The sequence below is a fragment of the Myodes glareolus genome, chromosome 18, assembly GCF_982192425.1.
Source record: "Myodes glareolus chromosome 18, mMyoGla1.1, whole genome shotgun sequence".
NCBI classification, from domain to species: Eukaryota; Metazoa; Chordata; class Mammalia; order Rodentia; family Cricetidae; genus Myodes; species Myodes glareolus.
The window spans coordinates 59,741,596-59,755,977 of record NC_142043.1 but is presented as its reverse complement, the minus strand read 5'-3'; the positions used below and the strand labels follow the sequence as shown (position 1 = coordinate 59,755,977).

The window sequence follows — 14,382 nt, the reverse complement described above, 5'->3', positions numbered from 1 at the left end:
AAAGGAGGGGATTGGTGGGGTCTGACTATATTGCGTGTCTACCTCCCATGCAAAGGTACTAAAGGAAGTCATCACCACCTTCTATCTCAGATTAGGGGTTTGGATTCCACTGGGAAGTCAAAGGGGAATGTTAAGCCGGTGCTGTTTGGGGCAATCACTCCAGACAGTATGACAGGGTGGTCAGCTTGCAGAAATGTGGGCCCTGACTAGGCAGTTCTGGGGACAGGTCTGTGCAAATGTGGGTGAAGCAACTGAATCTCTTTGAGATTCTTAGCCTTATCATGCATGAAGTTACACCTTCTGAACACTGATGACCCAAAGCATGCAAAGTACACTGGGAAGAGAAGGGTGAAAGTCCTTTTTAGTCCCATCAGTACCACAGAAGCGAGTTCTCTTTGTTTTACATAGTAACATTGTAAAATATTGTTCTTCCGTTCCTGGCTGGGCTTAGCCTCAGGCTTTTTGCGCCTGCGCTTTGGCCCTCTAGGGGGATGACCAGGAAGCTGCAGACGCTGGCAGTCTCCTAGCAACCAGGTCGCCTGGGACTAGAATGAGCATTCCGGCTGGCAGACACAAGGAGACAACAGGCACTAAAGCAAGTAAGGCAGTTGCAGCGGGTAGGTGCCCCGCACAGGGCATGGGGGGGCTTCCTGACCTACCCAGTTCCGTTCACACGGGGCTCACGCCCCCACACGCTGGGTCTCACCTTTTCATTGGAGGCCGGACTCTTGTAGTGCGCGTCTGTGTGCCCCTTGCAGGAGGGCAGCCCCTGTCCTAGAGACCATGATTTCCTGGAGTGGAGCCCATTTCAGAGATGGCTGCCACCTTCCCAGCCTGGCCCCTTTCCTCCTCTTGTGGGCTGGTACCAGAGTCTGGCTTGTCATTGCCACTAAATGTAATATGATCAGGATAATAAAGACAATCAATATATTTCAAGTTCTCGTCATCCAGGTTCCTGGGTCTCAGTTAAATGACAATGCTGGCAGAGCAAGAAGGAAGCACTCTTATTACCTAATTTCTCAAACTGCACGCAGATAACATGTAGTGGATAACACGCAGAAGGAATGATGTGTCAAGGGGAACCCATAGCCTGGGACTATAACCTAGTCCTAACCCCGAAGCCACACTGCCTATAGCTGTTCAAAGAGTGACTGTGTGGGTATTGGGGAGCAGGGAGATAATAATAAATAATCCCTTAACCTTCATCCCTTCTTGGGAATATGTCCTAAGCATGTGAAAGCATGTCTTTTAGAAGGAGCAAGACATGTTTGAAAAGCTTCTAGTTTTGTCAAGTCCTAGTCAACACATGTTTCCTTACTTATAAATGTGAACGACTCTTTATTGAGTGGTTGAGTTAGATGCCAGTTAGGTGCTAGTTAGGTCTGCCGCCAGTTAAGCAGGGACATTGAAGGAGATACCATCTTGGGTTTTGCTTGGTTGGCCTCTGTTTTTCTTGGTGCCTGTGATCAGTGTACCATCTATTAAGTATCCTAAGCGGTTTCTTCTGTCATTAAGGATGGAGATTTGCAGTTTGGGTTACTTACCTGGGCTGTGACCTTGAGACATCAGCCTGTTTGCTTGTCTGTAAATTGAGGTGAGAGCATGCGCCCATGTTTGTCTTCACAGGCAGTTTTGAGGCTGAGACGGCTGGCTTCTACACGGTAACAGTAGTAACAACAGGTTTTTATTTATTTTTTCTCTTATTGGTGGTTTCTACAGAGCTTCGCTTTCAAAGCCCTTTGGCAGGCGTGGAAAGATGGCTCATGCCCGGATCTCCATGTACATGCCTCCCAACATCGACCCCACGAAGGCTGCCATTGCTTATGGCTGTCGGGCCTTGCCCAAGCTTAATGAAGAGCTACAATCAGAGACTCTCCTGACAAGGCAGAAAGCCCTAGTGGCTCTGTGTGACCTCATGCACGATCCTGAGTATGTCTATGAGGCCATCAACATAGGTGAGAGCGTCACACCCCAGCCGGTCACGACTGGGGTCCTGGTGGGGCTCAGACATACAATGGCATTGGTAGAAGAGTTGTTACCTATTAAGCCTGATTTCAGGCCAGCAGTACCCTTAAGTGCAATGTTATCTGCAAGAGAGAGAGAGAGAATTCTCAGTCTACAGGATGAAAATTAGTGTTCAGGAGAGCAGCGTGAGTCTAAGGTTGCCTAACCAACAAATTAAATAAGAGGGGCTAGAGAGATGGCTCGGTGATTGGGAGCACTTGCCAGTTTTCCGGAGGGCCTGAGTTCAGATCCTAGCACCCACATCAGAGAGCCCACAACTGCCTGCAGCTCCAGCTCCAGGGCATATGGGGCTTCTGTCCTCTATGTGCCCTTGTACTCATGTGCACAAACTTACTTGTACACACACACACATGCCTATACATAATTTAAAATAATGTAAGTAAATCTTTCAAAATTTAAGCAGGACCTTCACAGCTAAGCACTGGGCAGAGCTCCGGGAGACCAGTCGAAGAGAGGAAGGAGCAATAGCATGAGCAAAGGGGTCAAGACCACGAGGGCGATGCCCACAGAAACAGCTGACCTGAGCAAGTGGGAGCTCACTGACTCTGGACTGATAGCGGGGGAATCTGCATAGGGCCAAACTAGGCCCTCTGAATGTGCATGACAGTTATGTGGATTGGGCAGTCTGTGGGGTCACTGGCAGTGGGACCAGGATTTATCCCTAGTGCTTGAACTGGCTTTTTGGTGCCCATTCTTTTTTGGATAGACACCTTGCTCAGCCTAGATACGGGGAGAAGGGCCTGAGTCCTGCCTCAAAATAACAGAAAGGACAAAAATGAGATAACTGGCGCACACCTTTAATCCCAGCACTGGAGAGGTAGAGGCTGGCGGATCTCTGTGAGTTCGAGGCCTGGTCTACATGATGAGTTCTAGGGCAGCAAGGGATACATAGTGAGACCCTGTCTCCAAAAAACGAGAGAGAGAGAGAGAGAGAGAGAGAGAGAGAGAGAGAGAGAGAAGAGGAGAGGAGAAAGAGAGGGAGAAGACAGAGAAAGAGAGGGAGGGAGAGAGAGAAGGAGGGAGGGAGGAAGGAAGAGAGAGAGAGAATTATGAAGCGATTAGATGAAATGGTCCCTGGTTATGAACCCCCTTCTACTAACAGGCGCTGAGCCACTGACTCGGCTCCCCCAAACCCGAAGTGCAGATGTGGTACTTTCCCGTTGCTAAACACTGGGTCACGGGTTGACTTCTAGCCAATCTGTTGGACTGGCAAGTGTTCAAAAGGTTTCCTGTGTCCACAGGTTGCCTGAAGAGCCTGAAGGCCCTGCTGAAGGATGATGACAACCTGGTGCGGATAAAGACCACCGAGGTGCTGTACATCATGGCCACTCACAACATCGGCAGGTGGGCAGCTGCTAATGGACACCAAGGTCCCAGTTAGAAACTGCGCTGTTCCCCCTGGGCAGCCATCCCCGCACGACTCCGGGCGCTCTAACTTTCCTCTGTAGCGCTGGTCTCAGGTGGTACTTCTATTTGCTGATGACCATCCTCTCCATAGGGCACTTTTGGTTTGTCTTGTGACAGCCTGACAGAATTATGTCCCACACCCTTTCCTTGGCACTGGGGATCAAACCCAGCACCTCATGCACGCTAGCTACGCAGGTGCCAGACCCTGGAGCTGCCCTCTAGTTCTGTTCTGGACTAGTTTTTATGTTAGCTCCAGGTTTCTGGTCTTCCCACGCTGAAGGTGGAAAGTTCAGACCCAATATCTGCAAAAACCGTTGCCGTTCCTGAGTTCTTTGTATTCGATCCTCACAGGGAGTGCAGCTTCACCTTCAGTTGTTAATGCACAGCCAATCTGAGGGTCTCACCTCTTGCTGAGATGTTGAGGACGAAGTGTATGATGCCTGCAAATGCTTCCCTCCGACGTCAAGTTTTGTTAGTTACTGTTTCTCCCTGCTAGTTTAGTGAGAGACTGGGGTGGCGGCTGGGTCAGGGTGCCTTCTCACAGTAGCTGAGCTCACCCCCTTGATTAGGGAGTACTAGTTGTACTTGGTATCAAAATCAGAATTCTAGTTAGGGATATAAATCAGTGGCAGGGCACATGCCTGCCTTGTACAAGGTCCCTTGTTCCACTCCGATACTCTCTGGTCTCCTGTGTACAGACCACAGCCACTGTATAGATGCCCACAGAAAAAGAAAGCAGATCCAAGAACAAGCTGCCAACCGTCTCGGGCTTATTTAGTGTAAATACTGACATTCATGAAGGCTTTGTATCCCATCCAAAGTGCCTCAGGTTGTTTTAGAAAAAATTCACACCGGCTTTGATGTTATCCCTGCTTTCAGGCCCTTAGTGACCTTCTTGTACTTACTTCAGCCAGACGCTGAACAGTGCGGTGGCAGGGCATGTGGGGAGGGGGTACACAGTACCAGTCTGGGTCCTCATTCGAGAAGGTACATCAATGCCGTGGTCAGAGCAGTGAGGTAGGACCATGGGCTCTTGCTTGCTGGTGGTGGGGTACCCTTTCCTGCTCTGCAGCCGAGCCAAATCTCTTGATCCCACTTGTTCTGTTTGAGAAAACCTCAGGAGAGAGGACGACCACTGTGCTCTGGAGTTGGAGGTAGACTGGAACGCCACTTGAGTCACCTGTGCTCCTGACACTAGGAGGCTCCGGATACTGTTCGCTCTGTTTCCTGGCTGGGGGAGGTTGTGGAGCCTTTTGGTCGTGGGGCCTAGCTGTTCTCTCATAGCTGCTGCATGGATTCTAGGGGTCACAACCAAGCCTGGGTTCCGGCTGGAGTCTGCCTCTGCCTCTCCCTCTCAGTTTGGTGGGATATAAGCAAGTGTGCTACAAGCTTCTGCTACCACAGACATGGTCCTACTGACAGGCCTTCCCTGTCCTGAAGCTCATCCAGAATGCATCTTAAAGCTGCCCCTCCCAAATGTGCTCAGTGTAGGATTCTCAGCTTAGCCCCTTCCTTGCACATCACAGTAGATAAGGAAAGTAAAGTCGTGCCAAGCGAATGCTGTTGGTTTTTAAATTCCACCCCCAAGTTCAGTGGTGATACTACCCACCCCCTTGTGTGCTACACCCTTTCTTTTTCTCTCTCCTCCCTCCCTTTTTGTGACGTAGGCATGGAGCTTTAGGGCGTTGTATATGCTAATTGAGAACTGTAGAACCAAGCTCCATCTCCAGCCCTCGGAGGTGATGGTGATGTTATTACTATGGCCAGGGGCTCGGCTCAGTAAGCCCTAAGTGACTGCCCCACACTTTCTGTGCCGAAACTCTTTCGCCCCCACATCACCCAAGCAGTGACCAGGAGGAGGAACAAGGATGGCCTCCCAAGCATGGCATCTTGGCACCTCGAGTAGTTAATTCCTGCAAAACCCTGACGTGCGTGCGGGAAGCTCCCAGAGAATTCCAGTCCTTGTTCATTTGCTGGCTCCCACCCATGAAATGTTTTTATTAATTATTTGGAAACCTCATGCAGTGCACCCCAATCACACTCACTCCCCATTCCTCTGAGGTCCACCATCCCACCCTTGTGCCACCCCCACAAAACAATGGCAAAAACAACAAACAAGCAAACAAACAAACACTAAATACAATTTGTGTTGCCCATATACTCATTTGGAGCATGGTCAAACTCCTAGGAGGAGCCACATTCTTTATAGTCCAATGACTTTCTTTAGTTCTCCACCCCCCCCCAGGTGTTTTTGCTTTAAATTTTTTATTGTTACCAACAATTCATTGTACAAAACCATGAATTTCTTTTAATCTTTTGGTGCTGGGGACTGAACCCAGGGATTCACACTAAGCACATGCTTCTTTACCAGTGAGCTCTATCCCCAGCTTCCCTCCCTCTCACCTTCCTCCTTCCCTTCCCCTCTCCTTCCCTCCTTCTTGCTGTATCCTCCAGGTTAGCCCCGAACTCCCTGGTAACAAGTGATCCTCCTGTCGTAGTCCTCTGAGAATTGGGACCAAGAAGCGTGGCAGCCCAGTTAGCATAGCATACCTGGTGTGGAATGGATCCCGGGGGAGGAACGGAGGAAACCCAGAAACTCTGAAATGGGTGTGTCCTGCCGCCATTTTCTCTTTCTGGAACAGTGCAAATCATACAGTGCTCACCAGTGTCACGGCACCGTAACTGGCTGGGCATGTTCTTTGTGCTGGATGTTTATCGAAGAGCTTCACACAAGACTTTAATGTATTCCTGAACCCACCCTGACAGACATGGCCTCAGAAGAGTCCTTTGCAGATGCTCTTGGCTACTTCAAAGAAATAGGTCATAATCAAGGAATAAAAGAAACACTGTATTACCTTTAAATTGCCCATTTAACTCAAAACACAAACGACAAGACCTGTGTGAGACCCAGGGCTTTTCTAGGATATGGGTCCATCAGGTGGTGTTTCCTATGGACTCTTCTGCTTAAAGCACCAGTTTAATTTGTAGTATGTTTCTCAAAAGCACACTAAGGTTAAAAAAAAAGACACTATTGAAATAATCTGCATACAAAAAGTGTAGAATAGCTTACAGTCATCTCACTTTATTTAAGAGACTCATTTGAGTTTTTACGTAGTATTCAAATTTTCTTTCAAGAGGAAATAATTTATCTAATTGACTTACCTAATAGTTAATTAACTTACGTGTTATTGTGACAAGCGCAGAGGGCAGCCTGGGTCTGGAGGGAAAGCAGCCGACTGCCAGCAAACTCGGAAGTCAGCTGGGAGAAGGCAAGAGAAGCAGGAAGGGCTGGGGCACCTGGGGGTGCCAGGCCTGTGAAATCTCTCCCTGGGAGCCAGAGTTGTAGAACTGTGGTGAGCTCAGCTCCATTGTGCAGGCAAGGTGGATTCCAGGTTTCTGCTGCCTTGTGCCATTTGTGGGGACTGATGCTCAAAACGGTGAAAAGAATCCAAGCTAGAGGGATCCCAAGACGCCGCTCAAAAGCGGGAGGGCCGCGATTCTTGCCACCCCACAAGCCACAGTGCTTTGCGTTTCTGACCTCCCAGGTTTCTAGAATATAGTGGATCTCTCTGGTCTTGGAGTCCAGCAGGGTTACTGACCAGATCTTAATCTGAACCTCTTCTGAGATCATACTATAAGAGCTATAGTAATAAAAACAGGATTGCACTGGCATAAGAACAGACATATTGGTCAGTGGAATAGAATGGAAGTCCCATGTGTAAGCACATATTCCTACGGCCACCTGACTTTTGACAAAAAAAGAAAGAAAAGTCAAAATACACTTTGGAGAACAGAGCATCTTCAGCAAAATGATGCTAGTCAAGCTAAATAGCTATGTGTAGAAGAACGGAACTAGAGTCTTATTCCACACCTAGTCACCTACCACAAAACTCCAAATGGGTCAGGATTTCAATGTAAGTCTTGATACCCTGAATCTGATAGAAGAAAAATTAGAGAATATACCCGAACTTGTTGGCACAGGAAAAGACTTTCTGATCAGGACACTCAGACCAATAATTAGTAATGGGACTTCATGAAACTAGAAAGCTTCTATACGGCAAAGAAAGCAACCATTCTGAAGAAAACGGTCTACAGAATGGGAAAACCACTTACCTGCTGTACCAGTTATAACCTGACTAAATAAAGAACCCCCCCCCCCCGACCAAAAAAATAAAAATAAAAAAAAATAAACTCTAAGGAAACAACCCAGTTAAAAATGAAGCGTGAAACTAGGCAATCAAAGAGTTCTCATGGTTCTCATTCTCATGGGATCCCAGCACTCGGGAGGCAGAGGCAGGCGGATCTCTGTGAGTTCGAGGCCAGCCTGGTCTACAGAGCGAGTTCCTGGACAGGCTCCAAAGCTACACAGAGAAACCCTGTCGCAAAAAGCAAAAAGCAAAAACCAAAAAATAAAGAAAGAAAAAAAAAAGATGAAATACGAGTAGCTGAGGAACATTTTCAAACATCCTTAACTATCACGGAGATGCATATTAAAATTACTTTGAGATTTTAACTTACTCCTGTCAGAAGGGATAAGATTTAAAATAAATGATGACAAACGGTAGCCTGGATGTAAGGAAAGAAGACGTCTTCACAGCTAGTGGGAGTGCAAACTGGATGCAGTCACTATGGAATCAGTGTGGTACATCCTCGAAAAGCTAGAAATAGATCCACCACACAATCCAGCTAGACCCTGAATCCTGCCGTAGAGATAACTGCTCACCCATGTTCCATGCTGCTTTATTCACAATATCCAGGGAACAGAAACAACCCAGATGCCCATAAACCGGTGAATGGATAATGAAGATGCAGCGATTTACACAACAAAATAGCATTCGGCTGTTAAGACAAATAAAATTGGGTTTGGAGAGATGGCCAGTGGTTAAGAATACTTGTTGCTCTTGCAGAGAACCTGGGTTTTGATTCTGAGCACCCATATGGTGGCTCCAGTTCCAGGTTTTTTACTGACATTCTTGGGCATATGTGATATATACACAGACATGCAGAAAAAAACCACCATAACACATTAATAAATACTTTTAAAAAAACCGGAAATGGTCTTCTGACGTCGAAACCCATCTTCCCTTCTTTAGAACTGGCTTCTTAGAGCATGATGTCATCAAAGCCCTGTCGTTCCTGCTGAATGATTTCCAGACAGTCTGTAGGGAAAACCTTCACCAGGCGTACAAGCATCTGGCGCAGCTGCCTGAAGGTAGGGTTGCGTCACACATGGGATCTGGTATATGACTGCCCGTGGTCTTTCCCTCTAGGTCAGTTTGTGCAGGGCCACAGATCACAGTCCTTGGTACTTCCCCCTCCCCACTGCCATTAAAATGACCCTGGGGCAGGGCATAGTGGTGTGCAACCTATTCCCCTAGCTACTCCTCAGTGCTGAAGAGGAAGGCTTTGTCTTATAACCATAGCAGTAGCAACAAAGTTACCTTTTTGTTAAAATATGACAAATGTATTCCACAAAGTTGGGAGTATAGCTCAGAAGTAGGATGAAGCGGAGTCCCTTCCATTTTTAAACATAAGAACCAGTGAATATGCGGTTAACTTGTAACAAACGAGCACAAATAACCTGGTAGCCTGTTCCACCGCTCCAAGCCTTTCCACCGACCTATTCTGGCTTCCCCTTCCTTAGGGTGACTCCCGCAGTTTGTGAGGCCACATGCTGGGTTGTCTGGTATTTTTCATTTTGGGGACACTGGCATTGAACCCAGGCTTCACATGTGCCGACCTATAATCCATCATAGAGTTTACATTCCTAGTTTAGTTTATGACTCTTAGCTTTATGAAAATGAGGATATCCAGTCTATACTATTTGGATTTTAGGAGCTTTTGTTTAGTATTTTATTTCTGGATCATAAATGATTTTCGAAGGTTAGGATTTTCATGAAGCGAGTATACTCTGGGTTTCTCTAGTCTGCCGCAGAGGGACATCTGATTGTATCTACTTAAGGCACAGACACAGTCCAATTACTCTCTGTATCTCTCCCCACACAATACCCTTCCTCTTCGCCTCCCTCGAGCCACTAGCGATTTAGGGAATATAACCCTACAACATGCACATAGATGTTTGCCACAGGTAGAGTATATAACAATGTGTGTGTATAAAATGTTACTTTGTATATTTAAGTCTGAGTTAAGTGGGTCTTGCTGTATGTATCCCTTTGTAACTTAAAAACACCCCCCCAAGAAGTAATGTTAATAATTTTGAAATCATTGTGTTGTGTATATGATGTACATCTCTTTCCACACAGCGTCACACATCACAGTTGTTGTTTGATGATTGTGTGATGTGTGCGGAGGACAGAGGGCAACTTCTGAACTTTTGGGAGTTGGTTCTTGCCTTTCACCTTGTAGAGGTAAGGGTTTGGTTGGGTCCTGCTGTGGGATTAAAGGTGTGTGCCACTAAGCCCAGCTCTTGAATGCGTTGCGACATGTTCCCATGTCCTGCATACTCCAGGCTAGATGGCCCATGGACTTCTGGGCATGTCGGGTTCTGCCTTCTGCTTCTGCCCTAGGAATGCTGGGATTACACATGCTTGCTTCTGCATCCATTTTTTTTTTTAAACGTGGATTCCAGGGATAGAATTCAGGTCGCCATGATTGTGTGGCAAGTGCTTTTGCCTGTGGAGTCACCTCACTGGCCTTAATATTATAATTTTGAAATGTACCCATGTTGTACCGAAGGGTCTTGGACTCTCATTGTACTCTTTTGCCATCTGAATAAATTTTGTTTTGTTTTGTTTTGGTTTTTGAGACAGGGTTTCTCTGCGTAACAGCCCTGACTGTCCTGGAACTCACTTTATAGACCAGGCTGGCCTCGAACTCTCAGAGATTTTCCTGCCTCTGTCTCTCAAGTGCTGGGATTAAAGGTGAGTGCCACCATGCCCAGCTCTTAAATGTATTGTGACATATTCCCATGTTGGCTGTTTCCAGTTCTGGGCCACTGAAGGAATGAGTAATGAGTGTCTCTGCACAGACTTGCATCTCTGCACAGATTTTTCTGGTTCACAAGAGGGATGTTCTATGGAGTCTGCTAGGGAAGGTGATGCTGGCCCCCGACGCATGCCTGCCTTCACCTTAGCAGAATATCAAACTGCTCCCCGGCCTCCCCTCCCCCAGCCAGTGGCATTCTTGTCAGTTAGCCCAATGGTGTGCTGTGGTAGATCATTGCTGTATAGTGTTGCCCATGGCCGTGACCAGTGAGAATGAACATCTCTCTTCTTGGCATGACCTCAAACTCCTCTCTGCTCGGTGCCTCTAGGGAGCTGGGATCCATCCTGCCAATTAGTTCTTCTTCTACTTCTTGTTAACCTGAAGGAGTTGTCCTAGATCCCAAGTGTTTGCTGACTACCTGCACTGACAATATCACTTTTCCTGGACTGGTTGGGTAGCATGATGGTTAGTCTTCATTGCTGACTCAGTGAGATCCAGAATCATCTAGAAGATGGCCCCTGGGCATGAGTGTGATAGACTATCCCGAGTACGTGAAGACACTCTGCCATGTTTCCTAGGAAGCAGGAGCCTTTGTTTCTCACTTTTAGATTATGAAGGCTGTACCCCGACTGGAGCTTCTAGAAAGGTCTTCTTTCTAGACCTTACCAATCAATACTGCCAGGGCTCTGAAATGGTGTCCTGGGTTCTCTCAGATGCCCCCGCCCATCTCCCCGTAGAACCCAAGCAACACAAAGAGCAGGGAGTCTATCCCAAATGACATGAGGAGTAGCGGGTCTGCTGCGCTGACAAGCCCAGCGAACACAAGTCTCTCTGGAGATCTTGGCACCAGCTCTCTGTCACAGGCTATGATGGGTGCTAATCACCGTGGATGAGGTCTCCAGAGGGCAGGGCAGGGCAGCCTGGTGGAGGGGTTGGCAGCAGGGGCTGGGGTGGTGACTGGGACAACAGACAGAGGAAGGGAGACAGAGTGGTAATGCCTGGGGAGATGAATCTTGGGGTCACTCGGGCTTTCAGGTACGCTGGTATGCTGGGCTGTATGCCACATGGTGTCCTAGCTGGGCTTCTTGGAGGGGCATGGACTTCTACTTCGGCATCTCTCTCATCACTATGTGACACTGGGCAGTAGCTGTTGGGGGGAGCCTGTGTCGTTTGTCTGGGCGCTCAGCTAGGTTGCAGCGTATGTTAGGGGGCTTCCTGTCCATATGGCGCCCTTGCCACTGTTGCTCCCATGGCACCACCGGTGCCTGGCCTCTAGAGTACCTTGTGTATAGCTAATATTGTTTAGCAGGTGGGTGTACCGGCAGAAGTATATTTTCTCCTTCCGAATCCTTGGCACTACCAAGGTCTGCCTTGTTCCTACAATAACCAGCAGGGGGTGCTCCAGGACTAGGGCCTGTCCCAGTGACTGGCTTCTCAGGTCCTAAGGGGTTGCCCTGTTATGAGAAGAGAAACCAAAACAGAAGACATAAATGCCACAAAAGGGGCTGCCAGGCCAGGATCCCCAGAAACTGGTGGCCTCGAGTGCCCACCCAGGATCCTCTTCTGTTTCAGGCACCGGCTGGGTATCTGAGTGAGTTTGGCCTGGTCCTTTCTCACACTACTCCCTCCTGTTGAGTCTGGCCCCAAATCTAGAGGTGTTAGGTATAATTTGCTGTCTCTGGCCTTGGGTCAGGGCCTGATGGCAGATGCAGGTACCCTTTCTGAACAGAGGTACTCGCAGTCATTGATGGGGTGCAACCTCCATGTGTGGAAATCATTCCCTGGCTTTGGACCATGTCTAGATCTCAGTGGTGGGCAGTGGATGCCACAGGAAGACGTCTGCGTGCGGTCTTGAACCTGGCAAGGCTAAAGTGCCACAGGGAGCTCCCCTGGAGTCATACTGTCTGGGCTTGAGTGAGATCTGGGAAGCTATTTCCACCGGGAGCTGAACCTGTAGGGACCGGCTATTCCCCAAAGTGAAGGGCTGCTGGAGAGACGGTCCCTTCACTAGGATACCTCAGCCCTGGGCAGGCGACCCTTGTTCTTCTGCAGCATCTGCCCGTTCCCTGGGGGCCTATGAAGTACTCCAGGAAGCCCTCACTCCCCTTGCAGCTGACACCACACCCATGTCCTTAGCCTGACAGTCCAAGCTGTCCTGTCCCTGGCCTGAGCTAGGATAATGCCTGGCTACAAGGATCTATTTGGTTTCTGGGCTGCTGTCAATCGTTTCTTGGTGTCTCCTCCTCTCCTTTCTACCCCGAAACCTCCAGCAGGATAGATCCTTTACCCGTCTTGTCCCTGTCAAGACTGACTAGGGTCCTAGAACTTAGTCTCAACAGCTCTCCTGGGCCAAGCAGCCTTTCACAGCTACTTCCATTAGGTTCTCATACTATCCCTTCGGGTTCAAAACAGCCTATTAACAATGCAATTACCGAAGGGACTAGGTCCCCTGGGACCGCACTCTAGGCTGTGTTGGCTGGCACCTGGTGCGGGAACTACCCCAGTCCTGAAGCTTCCTATTAGGCTTCTGTGGGTGAGATGAGTCCCCCAGAGTGCCATCCAGCTTCTGGTGGCTGCTCACCCTCATAGTGCAGTGCTGCTCTCCATGACGTCTGCCCCTATGCCAGCTGGGCCCGCTCTCCGCCCATTTGTCTTGTCTTAGATGTCTGCTTTTATCTAGGGTCTAGACAGACCACCTACAAGCCTTTGGGGGTACAGACTGACTAAGTCATTTGCTATGCTGTTTTGTGGTGGTAATTTGTCCCGTTAGGGTCCCTACCTTTGTGTGTGCGTGCATATAGGCGTGTGTGTGTGTATGTGTGTGTGTGTGTGTGTGTGTGTGTGTGTGTGTAACCATAGATAACCTTGGGTTTTAGTCTCTGGGAACTGTCCATCTTATTATGTTGAGACAAGTTATTTTACTGGGAGGTAGGCTAGGCTGGCGAGCAAGCACCGTGAATATGCCTGTTTCCACATCCCCAGTACTAGGGTTACAAACCCACACCACGATGCCCAGCTTTTCATGGCAATGCCAGGAGTTCAACTCTGATTCTCATGCTTAAGCGGCAAGCACCTGACCAAGTGAGCATCTTCCCATGCCGTTTCCTCATTGGTCAATCAGAATCAACAATCTTAGCCTCTTAGGAACGGGATGCAGAGCACAGCTGTCAAGAGCAGCCAGCATCACTGCAACCATCAAGGATGCCCTGCATCAGTGACCATACAAGCCACCAAGGAAGGTCATATCCCAGACGGTGCTGTCTTGGGGGAAAGGCTGGACAGAACCCGGAGAGGAGGGCCAGTTCCTTCAGTTATTTTTGTCATCAGCTTCTCACTTATTTCCTTTGCCTGTTGCCAATCTCCCTGCTAAGGCTGGCTATTGGTATTTACCTGGTAGGCCTCTCCTGGACCCTGAGGGTCAGCCTGTGCCCCCAGGAGGGAAGGAGATGGGTCAGGCAGCACCTTGCGGAGGAATCAGTGGAACTTGCTATATTATACCGACCTGAATGAGTAGAATTTGCCTATACTGACATGGAGTAGGTGAGCATGGGAAGGTAGGGACTTGGGGAGGGATGAGATTTACAGACAGGCTGAGGTGGATTTAAGCTTGACCCTGAAGGATGGACATATCCAGGACTGTGAGGTGGGAGAGCAAGAGCGAAGGAAGAACCGTCACAGGTGAACTGTGGTGGACATCCAGAGAGACCAGCGCGGAGCGCAGAACGGAGGTCTGTCTGGGGAGGATATGGTGGTTGATGCTGCTTGTGAGCCTGACAGGGTCTAGACTCTCTTAGAAGATAAGGCTCTGGGCAGGCATTCTGGTTGTCAGCGGGCGGGATAGATTAGCTCAGTCACCGGACAAGTCCGTGAAGGAATATGTAGATTAGGTAAACAAAGGAGGGAAGGACCCACTTTGATTCAGGGTAGCGCCATGTCACACGCTGGGTTCCAGACAGAACACAAAGGGACAAGTGGACACGCATATTCCTGACCATGGATACAATG

The 14,382-nt window shown here is 48.7% G+C and overlaps 1 protein-coding gene across 1 annotated transcript in view; it reads left to right on the top strand.

Moving 5' to 3' along the window:
• The first annotated feature begins 464 nt into the window (after positions 1 to 464).
• Rsph14 (radial spoke head 14 homolog) overlaps positions 465 to 14,382 on the top strand; it is a 78,634-nt gene continuing 64,716 nt past the window's right edge. Inside the window, exons 1-4 of the mRNA XM_048451513.2 lie at positions 465 to 599; positions 1,720 to 1,955; positions 3,267 to 3,369; positions 8,526 to 8,644. Of these exons, the coding sequence (XP_048307470.1) occupies positions 1,757 to 1,955; positions 3,267 to 3,369; positions 8,526 to 8,644 (421 nt within the window). The 5' untranslated portion in view covers positions 465 to 599; positions 1,720 to 1,756. The remainder of the gene's footprint in view (positions 600 to 1,719; positions 1,956 to 3,266; positions 3,370 to 8,525; positions 8,645 to 14,382) is intronic.